This window comes from Octopus bimaculoides, chromosome 1 (genome assembly GCF_046866305.1).
Source record: "Octopus bimaculoides isolate indiv1 chromosome 1, ASM4686630v1, whole genome shotgun sequence".
Lineage (NCBI taxonomy): Eukaryota > Metazoa > Mollusca > Cephalopoda > Octopoda > Octopodidae > Octopus > Octopus bimaculoides.
The window spans coordinates 6,114,295-6,133,066 of NC_142928.1; the positions used below are offsets into that span (position 1 = coordinate 6,114,295).

Genomic DNA, 18,772 nt, shown 5'->3' on the forward strand with positions numbered 1-18,772 from the left:
GATACAGATTTGAGGGAAATAGGCTACTATTTCTGATGAGTTTTCTTATTGCCTCATTTCATAAGTAAAACATGGAGATGCCACTTGTTTCATACTAGGAGTTCCACTTCATCACCTCAAGAAACAAATCAGATGAGACAAATTCTTGAGGAGAAATTGTGGAGACTGACGTTTGCTTCCAAACCACTTGGTTTTAGTTCAGGCCCACTGCATGGTACCTTGGGCCTTGTAAGTGGATTCGAGAGACGGAAACTGAAAGCAGTCTGCCATGTGTGTGTGTCTGCTTGTGCTGACCACGTGTGATGGATGTAAGCGAGTGTTACCGTCATATAAACGGTGTCGTTCGTTTCGACACTTCTGTGAAAATATGTCTGCCCAAGGGGAAATATCACGTTGCTTGGAAACAGTTGAAGGTTGGCGACAGGAAGGGTATCCAGCCGTATAAAATCTACCTCAATGAATTCCGTATGACCCATGCAAGCATGGAAAAGCACACGTTAATACGACGACGAGGGTGAAACTAATGAGATTATTGGATCGGAAAAACTTCGAATCTGCCTAAATTACTATCAAACAAAACAAACCAAACCAAAGTGAATGAAAAAACACCATTTATGTTAATAATGGTTGTTTAAAAGCTTAAACTTTAATTGATAAACATATTTATATCACGATAGCGACACCATAGTTATGTGTTGGTGAAACGTTATCAATGCCGTGTCCACGTTACATTTATCATCATATTTGCTGTTGTTGGCATGTTACTATGATGGTATTTAAACAATATTATTGATTAATTACATTAATAAAAGGGGATATTTAAATACTATTGTGTCTCCAAGTGGAGTCTAAAATATACTGTAGAGTCACAAATCACTGCACCCAGATTTGTTGTTCATCAACAATTAATTTACTTTAATTGAAATTTTTATTTTTTACCGGGAGTGGGGGTAAAACTAGCGAATTCCTAGAGAATAATTACAATCGCAATAAACTGAAATACAATTAATATACAAGAAAGCCTGTAAGTGGTCATTCAACATGCTAGAAATAGTAGCTAAATCTTCTAACCATGTATATTGTCTTTAAAAAGAGAGGAGACCTTAACTTGTATAGTCATAAATACACAATGTCTAATAACGACAGGATGGTTCCAGTTGGAACATTTTTGATCAGAGCAGACCCCGGCTTGGTCTGGTAAATATCTTTAGACCATCTGAGTAAAATTAATAATAGATAATGATATCAAGTACAATGTAAGAACCCCAACAGGATACAAGACATCGTGTATTAACGAAATTTAAATGTGCTGCAATTTATTTTTGTTCCGACAATAAAATGAGATAAAGGTTGATATTTAGCTGTCAGTAACCAAATTTAAAATTAGAAATACAACAGGAGTGATTAAAGTTAACTTTGTATGAAATGATGATGGTAAATGTTAAGTTGACGACATCCACCAGCTTTTATGTCCTTCACACGTCGTCTATATTCACAAATACAATAGTATACATACATACATACATACATACATATATATTATATATATATATATATATATATATATATATATATATATATATATATATATAGTGCTAACATACAGGGTTTATATACTTGCAGGCATTACTAAACACACACCACTATATATAGATGATGTATATACGTAGACACACCAGCAAACAGATATGGTGTGTGTATATATACACGTATATCACTTAATGTTCATGCTCTATATAGATCACTAAACATACATGATTATATATATATATATATATGGTAGAGATGGACTATATGTAATCTGAACCTTTCCCCCCCTTATTTATTAATTTTTTTTTTACGGAATCCCACGTTTTAGGCTATGGAGATTCCGATTCTGAAAAAAATGTTTTTGAAAAATTTCAATCCCCCCACCACCACCAAACAGGCTATTTACATGCTAGAAATAACAGCCAAATCTCACAAAACTAGTGTTAGGGTTAGTCCATCTGGACTATATATATATATGTATATATATATATATATATATATATATATATATATAGGCAGTACTAAGCATAAATGGTCTATAAACTACATACGCACGTTTTATATACATATATATATATACACCGTTAACATACACGGTTTATTTACATACAGGTATCACTACACATATATAGATTACTTACACACATACACCACTAAATATGGTATATATATGTACATACGCCACCAAATTTCTATGACGCATATACCTATACACCGCTAATATGCACAGTCTATACATACAGAACTAAACACGCATGTTTATCTACACGCATACATCACTAAACAAACATTGTCTACCTACCATGTACACTGCTCAATTTACATGATGTATATGCGAATACACTACTAAATACACATTATGTATATAATACACAAGGTAGAGTGTATACACACATAACCAAATATATATTGCGTGTCTATATAAGCACTAAATAAACGTGTTGTACACAGAAATGCACCGCAAATTATACATTGTACCCATATACAGCATCAAATATATATGGTGCATATATATATACACACGGCATTAAATATACCTAGTAATATATAGAGATACAACACTATATATATATATATAAACACATAAAGCACTAGAAATACATGGTGTATATTATACACACGTTACAAAGTGTATAAGATAAGCACTCCATTAAGCATATAAGCTCTATCTTTTATCTTTTACATATAAGGTGTATACATATACACCATTAAACATCGTCTGTCTACACACATATGCACAATAATCATGGTGCATATACACCATTATACATATACACCATTATGCACGGTCTACCTTCATACATACACCATTTAACATAGTGGTGTGTGTATATATCCGTATATATATATATATCTATATATACGTATACACACAAACACCAGTGAAAGTACGTGGTGCGTATACACACGTCACTAAACATACATGGTGTACAAGTATACATATATATATATATATATATATATATATATATATATATATATATATATATATATATATACACACACTAGCAAACGTAAATTTTGTATATACATATCACTAAAACATACATGATGTATACATATGCACCATTAAAGTGTCAATACCATTATACATATACACACACATTATTACACGTATATGGTGTATATACACACCTCAGTAAACATAGCATATACACACACGTCTTTGTCAAGTTATATAAAAACAATTTAATATGAAACTAATGACTGAACAGTTTTGGAAGGGAGAAACCTTTTACAAGGAAAAGGTTGAAAGGGACATGAGGGTTTCGGTTTGCTCCTCACCTTCAGCAGTGTAACGAAGGCAGACAAGCCGAAACTGCGAAGTCACTATCACACAGACACAAAGAGGACAAATAAAATAGAATTCAAACGAGTTGCTTTAATTTTTTTTAATCGGTAGAAGTCACTAAGTGAGTCAAGGGCCAAGAGTTTAGTGCACTTCTAAGTTTGATAAGTGCCATGCACGAAACCCTCGACTCCCGAGTCACTTTGTAACATCTGCAGATTAAACACACACACACACATATAGATGCACAAATGTGTGAGTGTGTATATATATATGTGCAATAAGAACAGGTAAACGATAGGTGTGTATTGATTGGTGATACCTCTCACCTGCGGTTCCAGTGTCTTTTGATCTTGTCAACGTGGTTAATATCAAGAGACACCGATATACCAGCAGAAGCAGGAGGTTAAATCGATATCAATGCTTCATATCAATCAGTTCTCTAATATCTTAATACCTAGATCCAGCCAAGATCATCCTCTCTTTGTAAAGGGATTTAGGAATATACGATTTAGTGTTTCCCACTTTTCTTTTTAAACCCAAGACAATAGTAGGTGGAACTGAAATGGCGATTTAGCTGCCATTTCTAGTATGTCGAACGACTACTCAGAGGCTTCCTTTTGTTGGAGGTGTTGAAAAATAAAGAATTATTTCTGGGATAGTTTACAACGACTATTTCTTAAAGATCACCACCTCAAGCTACTTCAGGCAGAGAAAAAGTAATATTTATTTATTAAGAGCATTTCTAATAAAATTAAATTTCACTTTCAGAACAAAACGAAATTTGGTTTTGTTTTGAAATTCAGAAATTTGACGAGGAATAAAATATATATATTTTTTAAATATTATTCAAGCATCAAAGACGAAGCATGAATCAAGTTATATGGCTCTGTCTATTAATAGTAGATTAGTAAGACAATTAAGATTAAAAGGAGACGACAACATATAAGTGAGAAAACGATATAAAGTCGATAGTAAATAACGATGATGATAATAAAAGATGTTGTTAATGATGATTGTCCTGAGTATAAAAGAAACAGATTTTCGGGAAAGAGAGAGACGTCGTTAAATCGATCCAGCCCAATATTGATTGGTAATATTTTATCGACCCAGAAAGTATGAAAGGTAAAATCGACCCCAAAGAGGACGAGATTTTAAAGGTTTATTAAGGGGTGTGAAATAATAATAACTATATATATATATGTATATGTAATTCTTATGCAGGAATGCTGTTGACAATGACTTCGAAATTTTGGCCAGCTAAACCATCGTCATATCTAAAAGAGAGAGGCAATGATTGCACATTGATGTCCCGTCGACGTTGCACCCGTATAACTTTCTGAGAAATTTATATAGTTTTTTGTTTTTTTTTTAAATAAAATATTGCAGATATACACAGTTGTGAATGTATATAACTAACATGCAACTAACACATTACAGAGAACGTAAAACAAAATATATATACACACATATATATATACATACACATATATAAAGACAAAGGGACAGATATGAAAAAAAAAACAAACGAAAATGCAGAACTCGGGGCCAAAAAGGGTTGTATTTCTTCTCACCTGTTGTTTTAGGTGTTGCTAAAGAATCCACAGACTTAATTTCTTTATCGGAAGCGACATCATTAACAATTTTCATTTCGCTTTGATTCTCAAGAGGAACATTTAATGAAGGCATGTTACTTTAATCAGAGTTATTTAATTTACTGTTTGGTTTAAACAAAACACAAGAATACAGGAAACAACCGGATTAATGTCGATAATATATTATTAGCATCATCACCATCATCATTATATATTTAATATATATATAAATGGATAATGTTTAAGTTTGTCAGTGAGGCTGGGAATAGCAAACACTGTTTAAATCAGCTGCATTTAAATAAAAAGCGGATGTGAAAAAAGAAAACGGCAAAACCCACCAATAATGATAGAGATAAAAGAATCTGTGAATTAATTAAAGGTACAGACTGTTGCAATTTTTCTCTTTTTAAAGGAAGCAGAATGGTGCTGTTTCAGATGAAGCACCGACGCGTATGAGGAGAGTGGAAACATTGAATGAGAATTAACAAGCTAATGGCTATTATTGACATTGCTATTTTACTGGGAGGAGGAGGGGAAACAGAAGAGGTGAAGTAGAACATTAAACAAGCCATGCAGTAACATATATAGATATATATTTACATAGACGTGTATGCATCTATCTCTATATATATATATGTAGGTGATCACTAACGTAAAAGTTGGACGACGAGTACCTGGCCTCCTCCAGTACCCCTTGGTGTCACGTGGTCGATTTCTTCAATGAAACTTGCCTAACGTTTATTAGGAAAGAACGGCTTCAGTAGATATGGTAGATCAAAAGCATCAACGCTTGAAATATAATAACATTGTTTTCTGTTTTAGGCACGACGCTAGGGAATATATTGGTTTAAAATTCTGGCACCAGGTCGGCAAGTTCGAGGAGAGGAGTTAAGTTGATTATATCGACCCCAGTGTTCAGCTGGTACTTGTTTTATCGTTCCCGAAACGATGAAAGGCAAAGTCGACCTCAACCGAATTTGTACTGAGAGCAGACGAAATGTCAGCTCGCCGCCTTAACGCCAGAGAACATATTGATACTGTCGACCTCAGTACTCAACTGGTACTTCATTTTATCGACGGATGAAAGCCAAAACTGACTCTAGTGGGATTTGAACACAAGACAGAAGAAATACTGCAAGATCTTAAGGTGCCTGCTAATCTATCGCCCTGAAGTTGAACAACACGAAGAGACTTGATAGATAAGACGCTCTCGATAGAATATATATATTATGCTTAGGTTAATAGTTTTTCGATGGAAAAAATATTCTTGTATCTAATTAGAATTATAAACGATTTAAATGGAGTATCTCACATACAGTAGGCTTAAAAAGGGAATTTTCTTCAGGTCATTAAAAACAATGAGAAGTGAAAATAACATTCATAAGTCCTTTTAATTTTAACACAAAATCACCAACTTCAGGTAACTGGGCAAGTCGATTACATCGACTCTAGAGCTCGACTGGTCCTTCTTTTATTGAGTTTAAAAGGATGAAAAGCAAAGTAGACCTCGGCGGAATTTGATCTCAGAAACGGGGTTGGCTGCTGTTGTGTTCTCGCTGGAACTGGTTGTGTGCTCTGTGGTCAGTGGCTAGACCTCAGAAGGTCTGGAGCCAAAGGACATACGGGATGGTGAGAAGCTGGCTTTTATAACATTCTGTCGGCTCACCAGAAGTTTAGAAAAGACTGTCTCACGTGACCTTATCTGAAGGCTGCAATTGGTTGGGTTGCATCTTGGCGCGCAATTGCACAAGAGACAAATTGTGCCAATACCAACCAATCAGAGTGGTGGACACAACAGGGTCCAAAGGTGCGACCGAAGGCTAGCTGTTATCTACTATGTCTGTATTTATGTATATATAACAAAGACAGAAGCCTCCTTTAAGGTGTACGCTACAGAGCCCCCCACCAATCATTTTGTGCAAGACGAAATAGACGATAAAGAATGAAATATCTGTAGTGAAAAGGAGAAAGAGTGGTTGGTCATGAAGCTGACACTGGGTCACCATTTTGTAAATGTCTGTGCGAATGTCGGGCTGCATGTTGGAATCATGTCGGGGTCACCAGTTTGTAACAACTGTGTAACAGGAGAGGTGACGAGGAATGGCTCCTTTAGTACATCGCAACGGTCAATGCAAATAAAAATATGAAAAGATAAATGAATATAAGTGTCAAAAGGACACAACTGGGGTAGAAGGTTTAAGAGAAGATTTTATTTATATGTTAACGTGTGTGCGTCATATAAACATAATAATAGACAGGCCATCATGTATACAAAGTGTGTGTGTATAAACATGGATGTATGCGTGTGCGATAAGTACAGAGCATAGAAAGATTTCAATAATGACGTTAGAAGAATGTTCAGACACTAGGATGATAAATATCAGTTCGTAGTCAAGGTACACAGTAGTTGAAGTACTGTATCAAGAAGTTGTGGTGGCAATGCAGAGCTGGGGAGAGGCACATGTCGTGTAAGAAGTTGTGGTTTCAATGCTGCTGCCAGTTACTTGTTACAGAAGGTTGTCACAGGTTGTATTTGCTGTTAACCATGGTGAAGTATTTCACAAACAGTGTGGAGATAGAACCTGTGCGAGTGTTGCTGGTTGGTGTGTACGTAGAGAAGTTGATGTCATTAAGAAGATGATGGTGGTGACAAAGATGGAGTCTGCTGTTGGATGAAGTGTTGATTAGTCTCCATGTGACTGCTGCTGTGTCGTCACTGGAACTGGCTGTGTGCTCTGTGGTCAGTGGCTAGACCTCAGAAGGTCTGGAGCCAAAGAACATACGGAAGCGGGAGAAGCTGGTTTTTATAACATTCTGTCGGCTCACCAGAAGTTTTGAAAATACTGTCTCACATGACCTTATCTGAAGGCTGCGATTGGTCAGGTTGTATATTGGCGTGCAATAGAACAAGAGACAAATTGTGCCAATATCAACCAATCAGAGTGGTGGACACAACAGGGTCCAAAGTTATGGTCGAAGGCTAGCTGTTATCTACTACGTTCGTATTTATGTATATATAAGAGAGAGAGAGAGAGAGAAGTACGCTACACAGCTAAGCAGTTTGTTCAGCATGCTAGCAATTCTGTCAGCTGGTTGAGCAATGACTGAAACTAGTCTCTGGATGCTGGTTTTGCTGGGTGGAGGTGCTTATCTCCCCTTTGAAAACATAAGGACACAGGAAATGTGTCAAATCCAACAGGAAAGTGTTTCCTAGGGTTAAATAACAGTAGCATTCTTCCCTTTCATGGGACTGTCACATTAAGTTGACAACATACTATCACTTTATTGTACTGCTACTGCATAAATCTCTCTGAGAGATTTAGAAATATATTATTTCTTCATTCTGTCTGCTGGAATATAGATCAGTCAACATTGTCATGGTTCGATTGATGGAGGGCAGCAAGAGAAAAAGAGGAAGAGCATAGGGTATATTATGGGGAGGGGGGGGTCACCTGGAGTGGCAATAGGAGGATAGCATGTGACAGGACCATCGTATTTAACAAAGAATGGAAGAAACTAAGACTCGTTCATCTTCTATCTTTTACTTGATTCAGTCCTGAGACAGTGGCCATGCTGGGGCACCATTTTCAAGAATTTTAATCAAATGAATTGACTGCAGTACTTGTTTCTCTTTGAAGCCAGGTACTTATTGTATTGGTCTCTTTTGCTGAACAGCTAAGTTATGGGGACATAAACACACCAACACCTGTTGTCAAAGTGGTAGTGGAACATAAACACAGAAATACACACACACACGACAGGTTTCTACCAGTTTTCATCCACCAAATCCACTCACAAAGCTTTGGTCAGCCTAAAGCTATAACAGAAGACACTTACCCAAGGTGCCATGCAGTGGGACTGAACCCAGAACCATGTGGTTGGGAAGCAAACTTCTTACCACACAGCCACACCTACACCTGTACAAGATGAATTTTTTTATTCTGTCTTTGTTAAATATGTTTTGCATCATCTTATTTATGAGAAAAATAAATTGCCCATTGCCCCCCACCCGCCCACCCACCAAAATCAAAAATGTAAAAAGAATTTTATACGGTATTTTATTTTTTATATTGACTTCAGTAATAAGTGGATTATCATGGCTGACAATCAATCAATCAATCAATCATTCATCGTGTTTGGTTTTATTTATTAATTCATTGATCTCGTTTGTCGCTATTTACAAAATTGCTGATCCCTCTCTGTTTACTAAATCAATAACCCTATTTTAGATATTTACCTGCTTGGCATTTTGTCCTACATGCTAATGATTCTGGCAGCTGGCCACCATAATAAAAAAGAAACCAACAAATTAAAAGGCCAGGAAGCATTATGGAGGTGACTCAGCAAGGGTGGCCTAAAAAAAAGGACCGAAAGCCTAATCATTGCTGCCCAGGATCAGGCATTGAATACCAACTCAGTGAAAAGGGATATATACCACACAAGTGCAACGAATATCTGCAGAATGTGTGGGAAGAGGGACGAAAGTGTGACTCACATTGTTAGTGCTTGTGTGGAGAGGGTACAGGCACAAACACAACAAGGTAACCCCAAACCTTCACTGGCTACTATGCCGGAAGTATGGATATGAGGTAATGGGTGCTTGATACCAACATACACCGGAAAAGGTAATGGACAAAAAGGGGAAGGCAAAAATCTCTGGGACTTTGACTTTCAGACAAACAAGGTGTTAGAGCACCAAAGGCCGGATATAGTGAACAACTGACACCAAAGTACATCTCCAGCATTAGAAACTATGCAAAGGCAATAATAATATTAATAATAATAATAATAATAATAATAATAATAATAATAATAATAATAATAATAATAGTGTTGCTGCTGAATATCTCCCCAAGCATTTACGATTGTGCTTATTCAAAACAACTGAACAGGTTTTGTATTTCTTTTCTTTGAACAGATAAAACTGGTTTGTTATCAAACAAGTATTTAGATGATCTCTGGGTAAATGCTACTGAAGCTGGCCAACTAACAATGAAGTTTTCTGTAACATTTGTCATAAACATAATACAGGTTTGTTGTTAACACTGGTATGAGTTTATTGGTAACACAAGTATGTAGTTGAAATTTGAACTCAGAATGTAGTGACGAGCAACAACAACAACAACAATAATCCTCTTTCTACTAAAGGCACAAGGCCTGAAATTTGGTGGGAGGGGACCAGTTGATTACATCAACCTCAGTATTTCACTTGTACTTAGTTTAATGACCCCCAAAAGGATGAAAGACGATGTCGACCTTGGCAGATTTTGAACTCAGAACGTAGCAATGGGTGAAATACCACTAAGCATTTTGTCCATTTCAACGCCAATAAGCTATTCCTTATAAAAGGATGAGAAAATGTATTTCAGTAAGCCTTGAGGAAAAAGAAAAACCCTACTTACCAAAATATAAAAGAAAAAATATACATAAAACCGTATTAAGTAAAAACATCTCCTCTAAGAAGTCTTCGTTATTCTCTGAAGAAATTAAAAATTGGAATTTAATGAGTTCCAACTTCCTGACTGTTCATGTTTAGTCTGATTTCTTTATAAGGCTCTCACCGTTTCCTGGCACTTACTTCTAACCCAAAATACCGACCTACAACTGGGAGATACAAGCCATTGATGGAATCTCCATGTGGTGAGGAGAACTGCTAGAAATAAGAGTTAAATTTCTACCAAATAACAATCTCCATTTTAAAGAAAGGACACATTACATAATGAAGAATTCCTTAATACATTCTTAATCAATGTAATGCTTCATACTTAAGAGTGACTTAGACACAATTAAATACGGTAAATTGCCATGTATATTATGACATATTTATTACCATATATATATATATATATATATATATATATATATATATATATATATATATATACACACACACATAAGAGAGCACTCCGTCAGTTATGATGATGAGAGTTCCAGTTGATCCAATCAATGGAACAGCTTGCTCGTGAAATTAACATGCAAGTGGCTGAGCACTCCACAGACATGTGTACTCTTAACGTAGTCTTCAGGGAGATTCAGCGTAATACACAGTGTGACAAGGCTTGCCCCTTTGAAATACAGGTACAACTCATTTTTGCCAGCTGAGTGAACTGGTGCAACGTGAAATAAAGTGTCTTGCTCAAGGACACAATGTGTTGCTGGGAATTGAACTCGTGACCTTACGATCATGAGCCAAATGCCCAAACTATTAAGCCACGTACCTTCAGATATATATATATATATATATATATATATATACACACACACACACATATATGCCAGCTTGTCGCCATTCATCATCGTCATGACGATGATAATGATGATGATGAATAGCAGTGAACTAGCGGAATTGTTAGCATGCTGGACGAAATGCCTGGTGGTATTTTGTCTGTTGTTACCTTCTGAGTTCAAATTCCATCGAGGTTGACTTTGCTTTTCATCCTTTCAATTAAATAAGTACCAGTTACGCACTGGGGCTCGATGTAATCGACTTAGTCCCTTTGTTTGTTCCCTCTATATTTAGCCCCCTGGGGGCAATAAAGAAATATATATCACCTCCCAACCCCCTCACATCACACCACACCAATACCCTCGCATCACACCACGCACACACTACAACTGACCAACTACTTTCTCCCTTTCTCCCTTCCCCCATTTTCACACTACATACGTCAAGATCACCAGCAGTCTACCTCCCACACACAGCCCCTCGTTCCCGATCACCGTTTGTTATCTCCCCCTTTCTTAGCTCTCCTGAAATAAGAATTTCTAACTTCCGGTCAGCCATTGTTATGATCGGCCATTATTATGATTGACCGTTGACTGAACACTATTCAATTTTTTTTCTCCGTGTTTTTCTCCTTGTCTCCGTATTCTTTCTGTTGAAGAGCGTAGCTCGAAACGTCAAAGACTTTCCGTATTCCCGAGCGTCATACTAATATATACTTTTGTTATTTACACCACCTGTCCTCGTCTGTTGTTATTTTTTGTATATTCTCCCATATATATATATATATATATATATATATATATATATATATATATATACACACATATATATACACACGCATATATACATCATCATCATCATCATATATACACACACTGTATGTATATTCTATGTAGTGTTTTCTCTCTCTCTCTCTCTCTCTCTCTCTATATATATATATATATATATATATATATATATATACATATATATATGTATATTCTATGTAGTGTTTCTCTCTCTCTCTCTCTCTCTCTCTCTCTAGATATATATATATATATATACATATATATATATATATATATATATATATATATATATATATATATATATATATATATATATATATATATACACACATATATATATATATATATATATATATATATATATATATATATATATATATACACATATATACATATATATATATATATACATGATCCCTTACCTGGTGGGCAATGCGGAAACTGGGGATTGATGAGTGGTTAATAAGAGCTGTACAGGCTTTGTACAGGGATGCCGCTAGTAAGGCAAGGGTAGAAGTAGGGTTTCACCAAGGATCAGCCCTCAGCCCCCTCTTATTCAACATAGTCCTCCAAGCAATAAGAGAGGAATTCAAAACAGGTTTCAGCTGGGAGCTCCTCCATGCTGATGACCTGGCCCTCATAGCAGAATCACTATCAGAACTAGAAGAAATTTCAAGTGTGGAAGCAAGGTTTAGAATCGAAGGGCCTTAGGAGTCAATGTTGCAAAAACGGAAGTCCTAGTAAGTAGTAAGGCGAACACATCACAAACCCCTTCAAGCAGATGGCCTTGCTCGATCTGTAGGAAAGGTGCAGGTAGAAACTCCATTAAGATGTACCCAGTGTAAGCTGTTGATGCATAGAAAGTGCAGCAACATCAAAGGAAGGTTAACCAGGAAGATTGCTTTTGTGTGCGGCAGATGCACAGGGGCAATAAGCACCACCGATGCTCAGAAAACAGACTCCATCACATGGGGGGGGGGGGAGAGAAACTAGAAGTAGTTGATAGCTTCCGCTACCTAGGTGACCAAGTCTGTAGTGGGGGTGGATGCTCGGAGAGCGTTGCTACTAGAATAAGAATAACCTGGGCAAAGTGCAGAAAGCTCCTACCTCTACTGGCGACAAAGGACCTCTCGCTCAGAGTGAAAAGTAGACTGTATGATGCATGTGTGCGAACAGCTATGCTACATGGCAGTGAAACATGGGCCATAGATGTTGAGGACATACGTAGGCTTGAAAGAAATGACACTAGTATGCTCCGATGGATTTGTAATGTCAGTGTGCACACACAACAGAGTTTAAGTGCCCTGAGAGAAATGTAGGACATAAGATGCATCAGATGTGGTGTGCAAGAGAGACGATTGCACTGGTATGGTTATATGCTGCGTTTGGATGAGGAGAGCTGTGTGAAGAAGTGTCACTCTCTAACAGTGGAAGGAACCCATGGAAGAGAGAGAGACATAGGGAGATATGGGATGAGGTGGTGAAGCATGACCTTTGAACGTTAGGCCTCACAGAGGCAATGACGAAAGACCGAGACCTCTGGAGATCTGCTGGGATTGAGAAGACCCGGCAAGGAAAGTGAGATCACAGCCGTAGTCTACACCAGGGTCGCATAACCAGCCCACTCAAAAAGTACCTTTGAATCGTCGGGTGACATGCAGTGCTTGAGGAGACCTATTGAGTTAAGTACAGCAACATCAAATCAAATCACAATGAAATGGAAATCGTAGTTGTGGTCAATACCAGTGCCACCTGACTGGCTCCCAGGCTGGCGGCATGCAATAAGCATCATTCATGCGTGGTTCATTGCTCCCTGTGCTAGTGGCACATAAAAAGCACCATCTAAATGTGGTTGATGCCAGCCCATCCGCCTCGACTGGCTCCTTTGCCAGTGGCATGTAAAAAGCACCCACTACACTCTTGGAGTGGTTGACATTAGGAAGGGCATCCAGCTGTAGAAATATTGCCAGATCAGATTAGAGCCTGGTGCAGCCTTCTGGCTTGCCAGTCCCCAGTCAAACCGTCCAACCCATGCCAGCATGGAAAACAGACGTTAAATGATGATGGTGATGATGATGATGACTGCATGTATATTCTATGTAGTGTATGTTATAACATAGCATATTCTCTCTACACTCAGTGAAGTTGTTTGGCTTAGAGGTTAAGGTATTTGTCTCATGATTGTAACATCGTGAGTTCGACACCCAGTGGCACATTGTGTCCTTGAGCAAGACACTTGATTTCACATTGCCCCAATCCACTCAGCTGGAAATAATGAGTTGTACCTGTAATTCAAAAGGACCAGCCTTGTCCTATTCTGTGTCATACTGAATCTCCCTGAGAACTACGTGAAGCTTATGCATGTCCGTGGAGTACTCAGCCACTTTCACCTTAATTTCACAAGCAGGCTGTCCTATTGATCAGATCAACTGGAACCCTCATATTCATGACCAACAGAATGTCATATACACTCAATGAATTATTTATCAGGTGTGTGATCAGCGCAAAGTATGATGTGACACCTGTGTGTCAAGGTTATTGATTGTCTCTAAACTTGGGTGGGTGTGTTTGTAGTGATAATTCAAAACCAAGTCACTAAGTAGGTGAGCAGACATAATGATCAAATGACAGTAGCTTCGCGTGATTGGTCTTCTAAACAACCAATCAGCATCAGGTCATTGCATGATTCGATCTTCTGGAATCTTCTCCTTGTGCCTTGTGAAAAGCAGTTTTTGGCAGTAATTACAGATGTTGGGGCAATCACCTGATCTCTCCGTTCTCATACCATCCAGCCAACTAAGACAGGTGACAGACAGGAATTTTTAACATCACAAATATAATACAAATCATTTTCTAGTTGTAATGTTTCTGTCTTCCTTCCTGATCTCTCTCTCTCTCTCTTCTCTCTCTCTCTCTCTCTCTCTCTCTCTCTCTCTCTCTCTCTCTCTCTCTCTCTCTCTCTCTCTCTCTCCTGCCAGGTAACCTTATACCTCCTCTACAGCAAAACACCTGTTTCTGTCTCTTTGTCTCACTATAACCTTTCATCATCTGACACAAGATCACCTCCTCCAATGCCCCTTCCCCTCTCAAAACATTTTTTTTTGTCTTGCAAGTTATTTGCTGATCCTGTCAGGGCAGGTGCCTCTTAAAAAGCACCCACCCCTCGCTGTAAAGTGGTTGGCATTTGGAAGGGCATCCAGCTGTAAAAACCTTGCCAAAACTGACCTCACCTGAGCTTGTGCCACGTAAAAAGCACGAAGTCCACTCTGCTGAGTGGTTGGTGTTGGGAAGGGCATCCAGTTGTAAAAACGTTGCCAAAATGGTCACAGAAGTCTGGCGCAGGCTTCGGCCTGGTCAGCTCCTGTTGAACTGTCCCACCCATGCCGGCATGAAAAGCAGACAAACGATGATGATGATGATGATGATGGGCCAGCACAAATTGCTTCATCAATTAACTTGTCATAAACTCCAAGTAATATGTCTCTTCTGGTGTGTAATTATTGTTGTTAACATTTGTAAAAGATCAACACAATTCTTTTCTACTCTAGGCACAAGGCCAAAAATTCTGGGGGATGGGCCCAGACAATTAGATCGACCTCAGTACGCAACTGGTATTTAATTTACTGACCCGAAAAGGATGAAAGGCAAAGACGACCTCGGCGGAATTTGAACTCAGAACGTAAAGGGAGATGAAATACCGCTAAGCATTTCACCCGACATGCTAATGTTTCTGCCAGTTCACACAGTAATAAAATCTTGCATTAAATGTTTGTGGGTATTGTTAAATTACTTCTTTATACAGCCTGAGAAATAGATTTTCATTCATTTGTCAAAAACCATGACAACCACACCTATGACAAGTTTGTGTGTGTGTGTGGTAGGTTGTAGAGGGGAGAAATTGTTCTGATGGCACAATCACTCAACTGTGAAATACATGAGAAAGTAATTTATTCAAGATTGATCAGTTATTGTATTTTGCTAAAAGTATAACTTTGCTGGAAAGTGCAACATAACAACTAAAAGTTTCCAACTTATTTACTCACCACATTAACGATATTAACACACTTTACTATTGTGTTTCCTGCAGATGTCATCCCTATGCAATTTCTTTCAGAGCTGACTTAATCTTTTGTTTGGCCCTTAAATGAAAGTACTATGAGACCCCCATTTTCAATAATTTTTCATTTAATCTCTTACACCCCCACCCCACTTGCTACCAGAGACCTCTGGCTTACAAATCCTTATAGATTATACCTTAATCCAGGATTAGGTTATATTAAGTTCTCACATTAACTCATGTATAGTTATTGTACATTTCTATAGTGACAATCTATCACTAGGCCTATAACTTAGCTGTTCAGCAAAGGACACTGATAGGCTTAAAAACACATAAGCACTGGATTTGATCCATTCATCTAAAAATTCAAGGCGTTGCCCCAGAATGGTCACAGTCTAATGACTGAAACAAGTAAAAGATAAAAAATATATATATATATATTCTTTTATTCTTTTTTTCTTTTATTTGTTTCAGTCATTTGGCTGCGGCCATGCTGGAGCACCGCCTTTTTAGTCAAACAAATTGACCTCAAGACTTATTCTATCGGTCACTTTTGCTGAACTGCTAAGTTACAGGGATGTAAACACATCAGCATCGGTTGTCAAGCGATGGTGGGGGGACAAACACAGACACACAATCATATACACATAGACACACACACATATACATACAGACATATATATATATATATATACATACATATATGACGGGTTTCTTTCAGTTTCCGTCTACCTAATCCACTCACAAGGCTTTGGTCAGCCCGAGGCTATAGTAGAAGACACTTGCCCAAGGTGCCACGCAGTGGGACTGAACCCGGAACCATATGGTTGGTAAGCAAGCTACTTAACACACAACCACTCCTGCACCTATAAAAAGTGTGAGACGCTTACAGCTCTTAGGTTTCCCCAGTGGTCACCCATCTAAGTACTTACTAGGCCCGATGTTGCTTAACTTTGGTGATTGGACAAGAACTGGTGCTTTAAAATTGAGATTCGGTTGAATTAGGTACTTAAGTTGAAGCACCAAGTCAGTGCGGTATTGTCCATACAACTCAAAGTAAGGTGAATAAAATCAAAATAAGCAACAGCATATCCAGAGGTGATGCAGTTCGACCGTTTCAAGTGGCTCCATTTAATTGAACAATGCAATCATTACATCAACTTAAATGCAGGGCTATCCTCAGCTGCATAAATAAATAGAATTTTTTAATCAGTTGGACACATTAATATAATTTTACTTAAATTCTCTAATAGAGCAAGAAGAGGGGGAAAAGCCCATGTTGCTACTAATGTAGCTCAAAATATCCTACACTTCTAAGAACTGTATGAAGCTTGTTAGAATCATAGCTTGTTTATGGTTCATTTTTAATTTATTAGGTGGTGATGGTGAATGTGATGGTTGTGCTGGTGGTGGTGGTGGTGGTGATGTTAATGGTGGTGGTGGTGGTGGTGATGTTAATGGTGGTGGTGGTGGTGGTGGTGGTGATGTTAATGGTGGTGGTGGTGGTGATGTTAATGGTGGTGGTGGTGGTGGTGATGTTAATGGTGGTGGTGGTGGTGGTAGTGATGTTAATGGTGGTGGTGGTGGTGGTGGTGATGTTAATGGTGGTGGTGGGGGTGATGTTAATGGTGGTGGTGGTGGTGGTTATGTTAATGGTGGTGGTGGTGGTGATGTTAATGGTGGTGGTGGTGATGTTAATGGTGGTGGTGGTGGTGGTGATGTTAATGGTGGTGGTGGTGGTGGTAGTGATGTTAATGGTGGTGGTGGTGGTGATGTTAATGGTGGTGGTGGTGGTGGTTATGTTAATGGTGGTGGTGGTGGTTATGTTAATGGTGGTGGTGGTGATGTTAATGGTGGTGGTGGTGGTGGTGATGTTAATGGTGGTGGTGGTGGTGATGTTAATGGTGGTGGTGGTGGTGGTAGTGATGTTAATGGTGGTGGTGGTGGTGGTGGTGATGTTAATGGTGGTGGTGGTGGTGATGTTAATGGTGGTGGTGGTGGTGGTTATGTTAATGGTGGTGGTGGTGGTGGTAGTGATGTTAATGGTGGTGGTGGTGGTGGTGGTGATGTTAATGGTGGTTGTGGTGGTGGTGATGTTAATGGTGGTGGTGGTGGTGGTGATGTTAATGGTGGTGGTGGTGGTGGTGGTGTTGGTATTGGCAATTGGGCTGAATCAAGGAAACTGTTTCCATTAATTTTCCAGTTTCTGATACCAATCTACCAGCCACGACTTCTGGTGGACTTCTTCCCGTTTCTGATGACAGAATGGACAGAACTGGAAGAGACTCTGCAGGTCCCAACCAACCAACCAACCAACCAACCAACCAACCTAACATCCTAAATATTCTACCAATCCACAATATACTGAGAAGCACTGCATTAGAATATTGGGATAAAATGCTGTGGTTCTCAACCATTTTGTAACTATGACCTTCTTTCATTCCTATTTTACCCTACTGGACTTCATAGCTATTTGTCATTAAAAAAATCCTATTACATCATCATCGTCGTCGTTGTCGTCATCATCATCATCATCATCGTCATCATTTAACATCTGCTTTCCTGGTTGAGAATCACTGCTCAAATGTCCTTTGCAGATTCAGGCAAAAGGAACTTCCCTCAATACTTATTAGACTAAAATATTTTGCCCTTCAGCATTTAAACTGACCATATTTGGCCTCTCACATCTACCCTACAATAAGTAATCTGTTGTGGCAAGAGCCATTGACACCCCTAGCAGATTGGAGAATGGACTAGCCCAACTCTTATATTAAAAGGAGAAGTTGG

At 38.2% G+C, this 18,772-nt stretch overlaps 1 protein-coding gene across 8 annotated transcripts in view; it reads right to left on the reverse strand.

The window, feature by feature from the left end:
• LOC106875993 (UDP-galactose translocator) overlaps nt 1–18,772 on the reverse strand; it is a 74,606-nt gene that overhangs the window by 33,703 nt on the left and 22,131 nt on the right. The window contains exon 1 of one of the 8 annotated variants that reach the window (XM_014924334.3): nt 4,894–5,873. The exons of 3 other annotated variants lie outside the window; for them this stretch is intronic. In XM_014924334.3, coding sequence (XP_014779820.1) covers nt 4,894–5,008 — 115 coding nt within the window. In that variant the 5' untranslated portion in view covers nt 5,009–5,873. Of the gene's footprint in view, nt 1–4,893; nt 5,874–18,772 lie in introns of those variants that run through there. 4 more of the 8 variants (XM_014924339.3, XM_014924341.3, XM_014924336.3 and 1 more) reach the window with 4 other exon arrangements.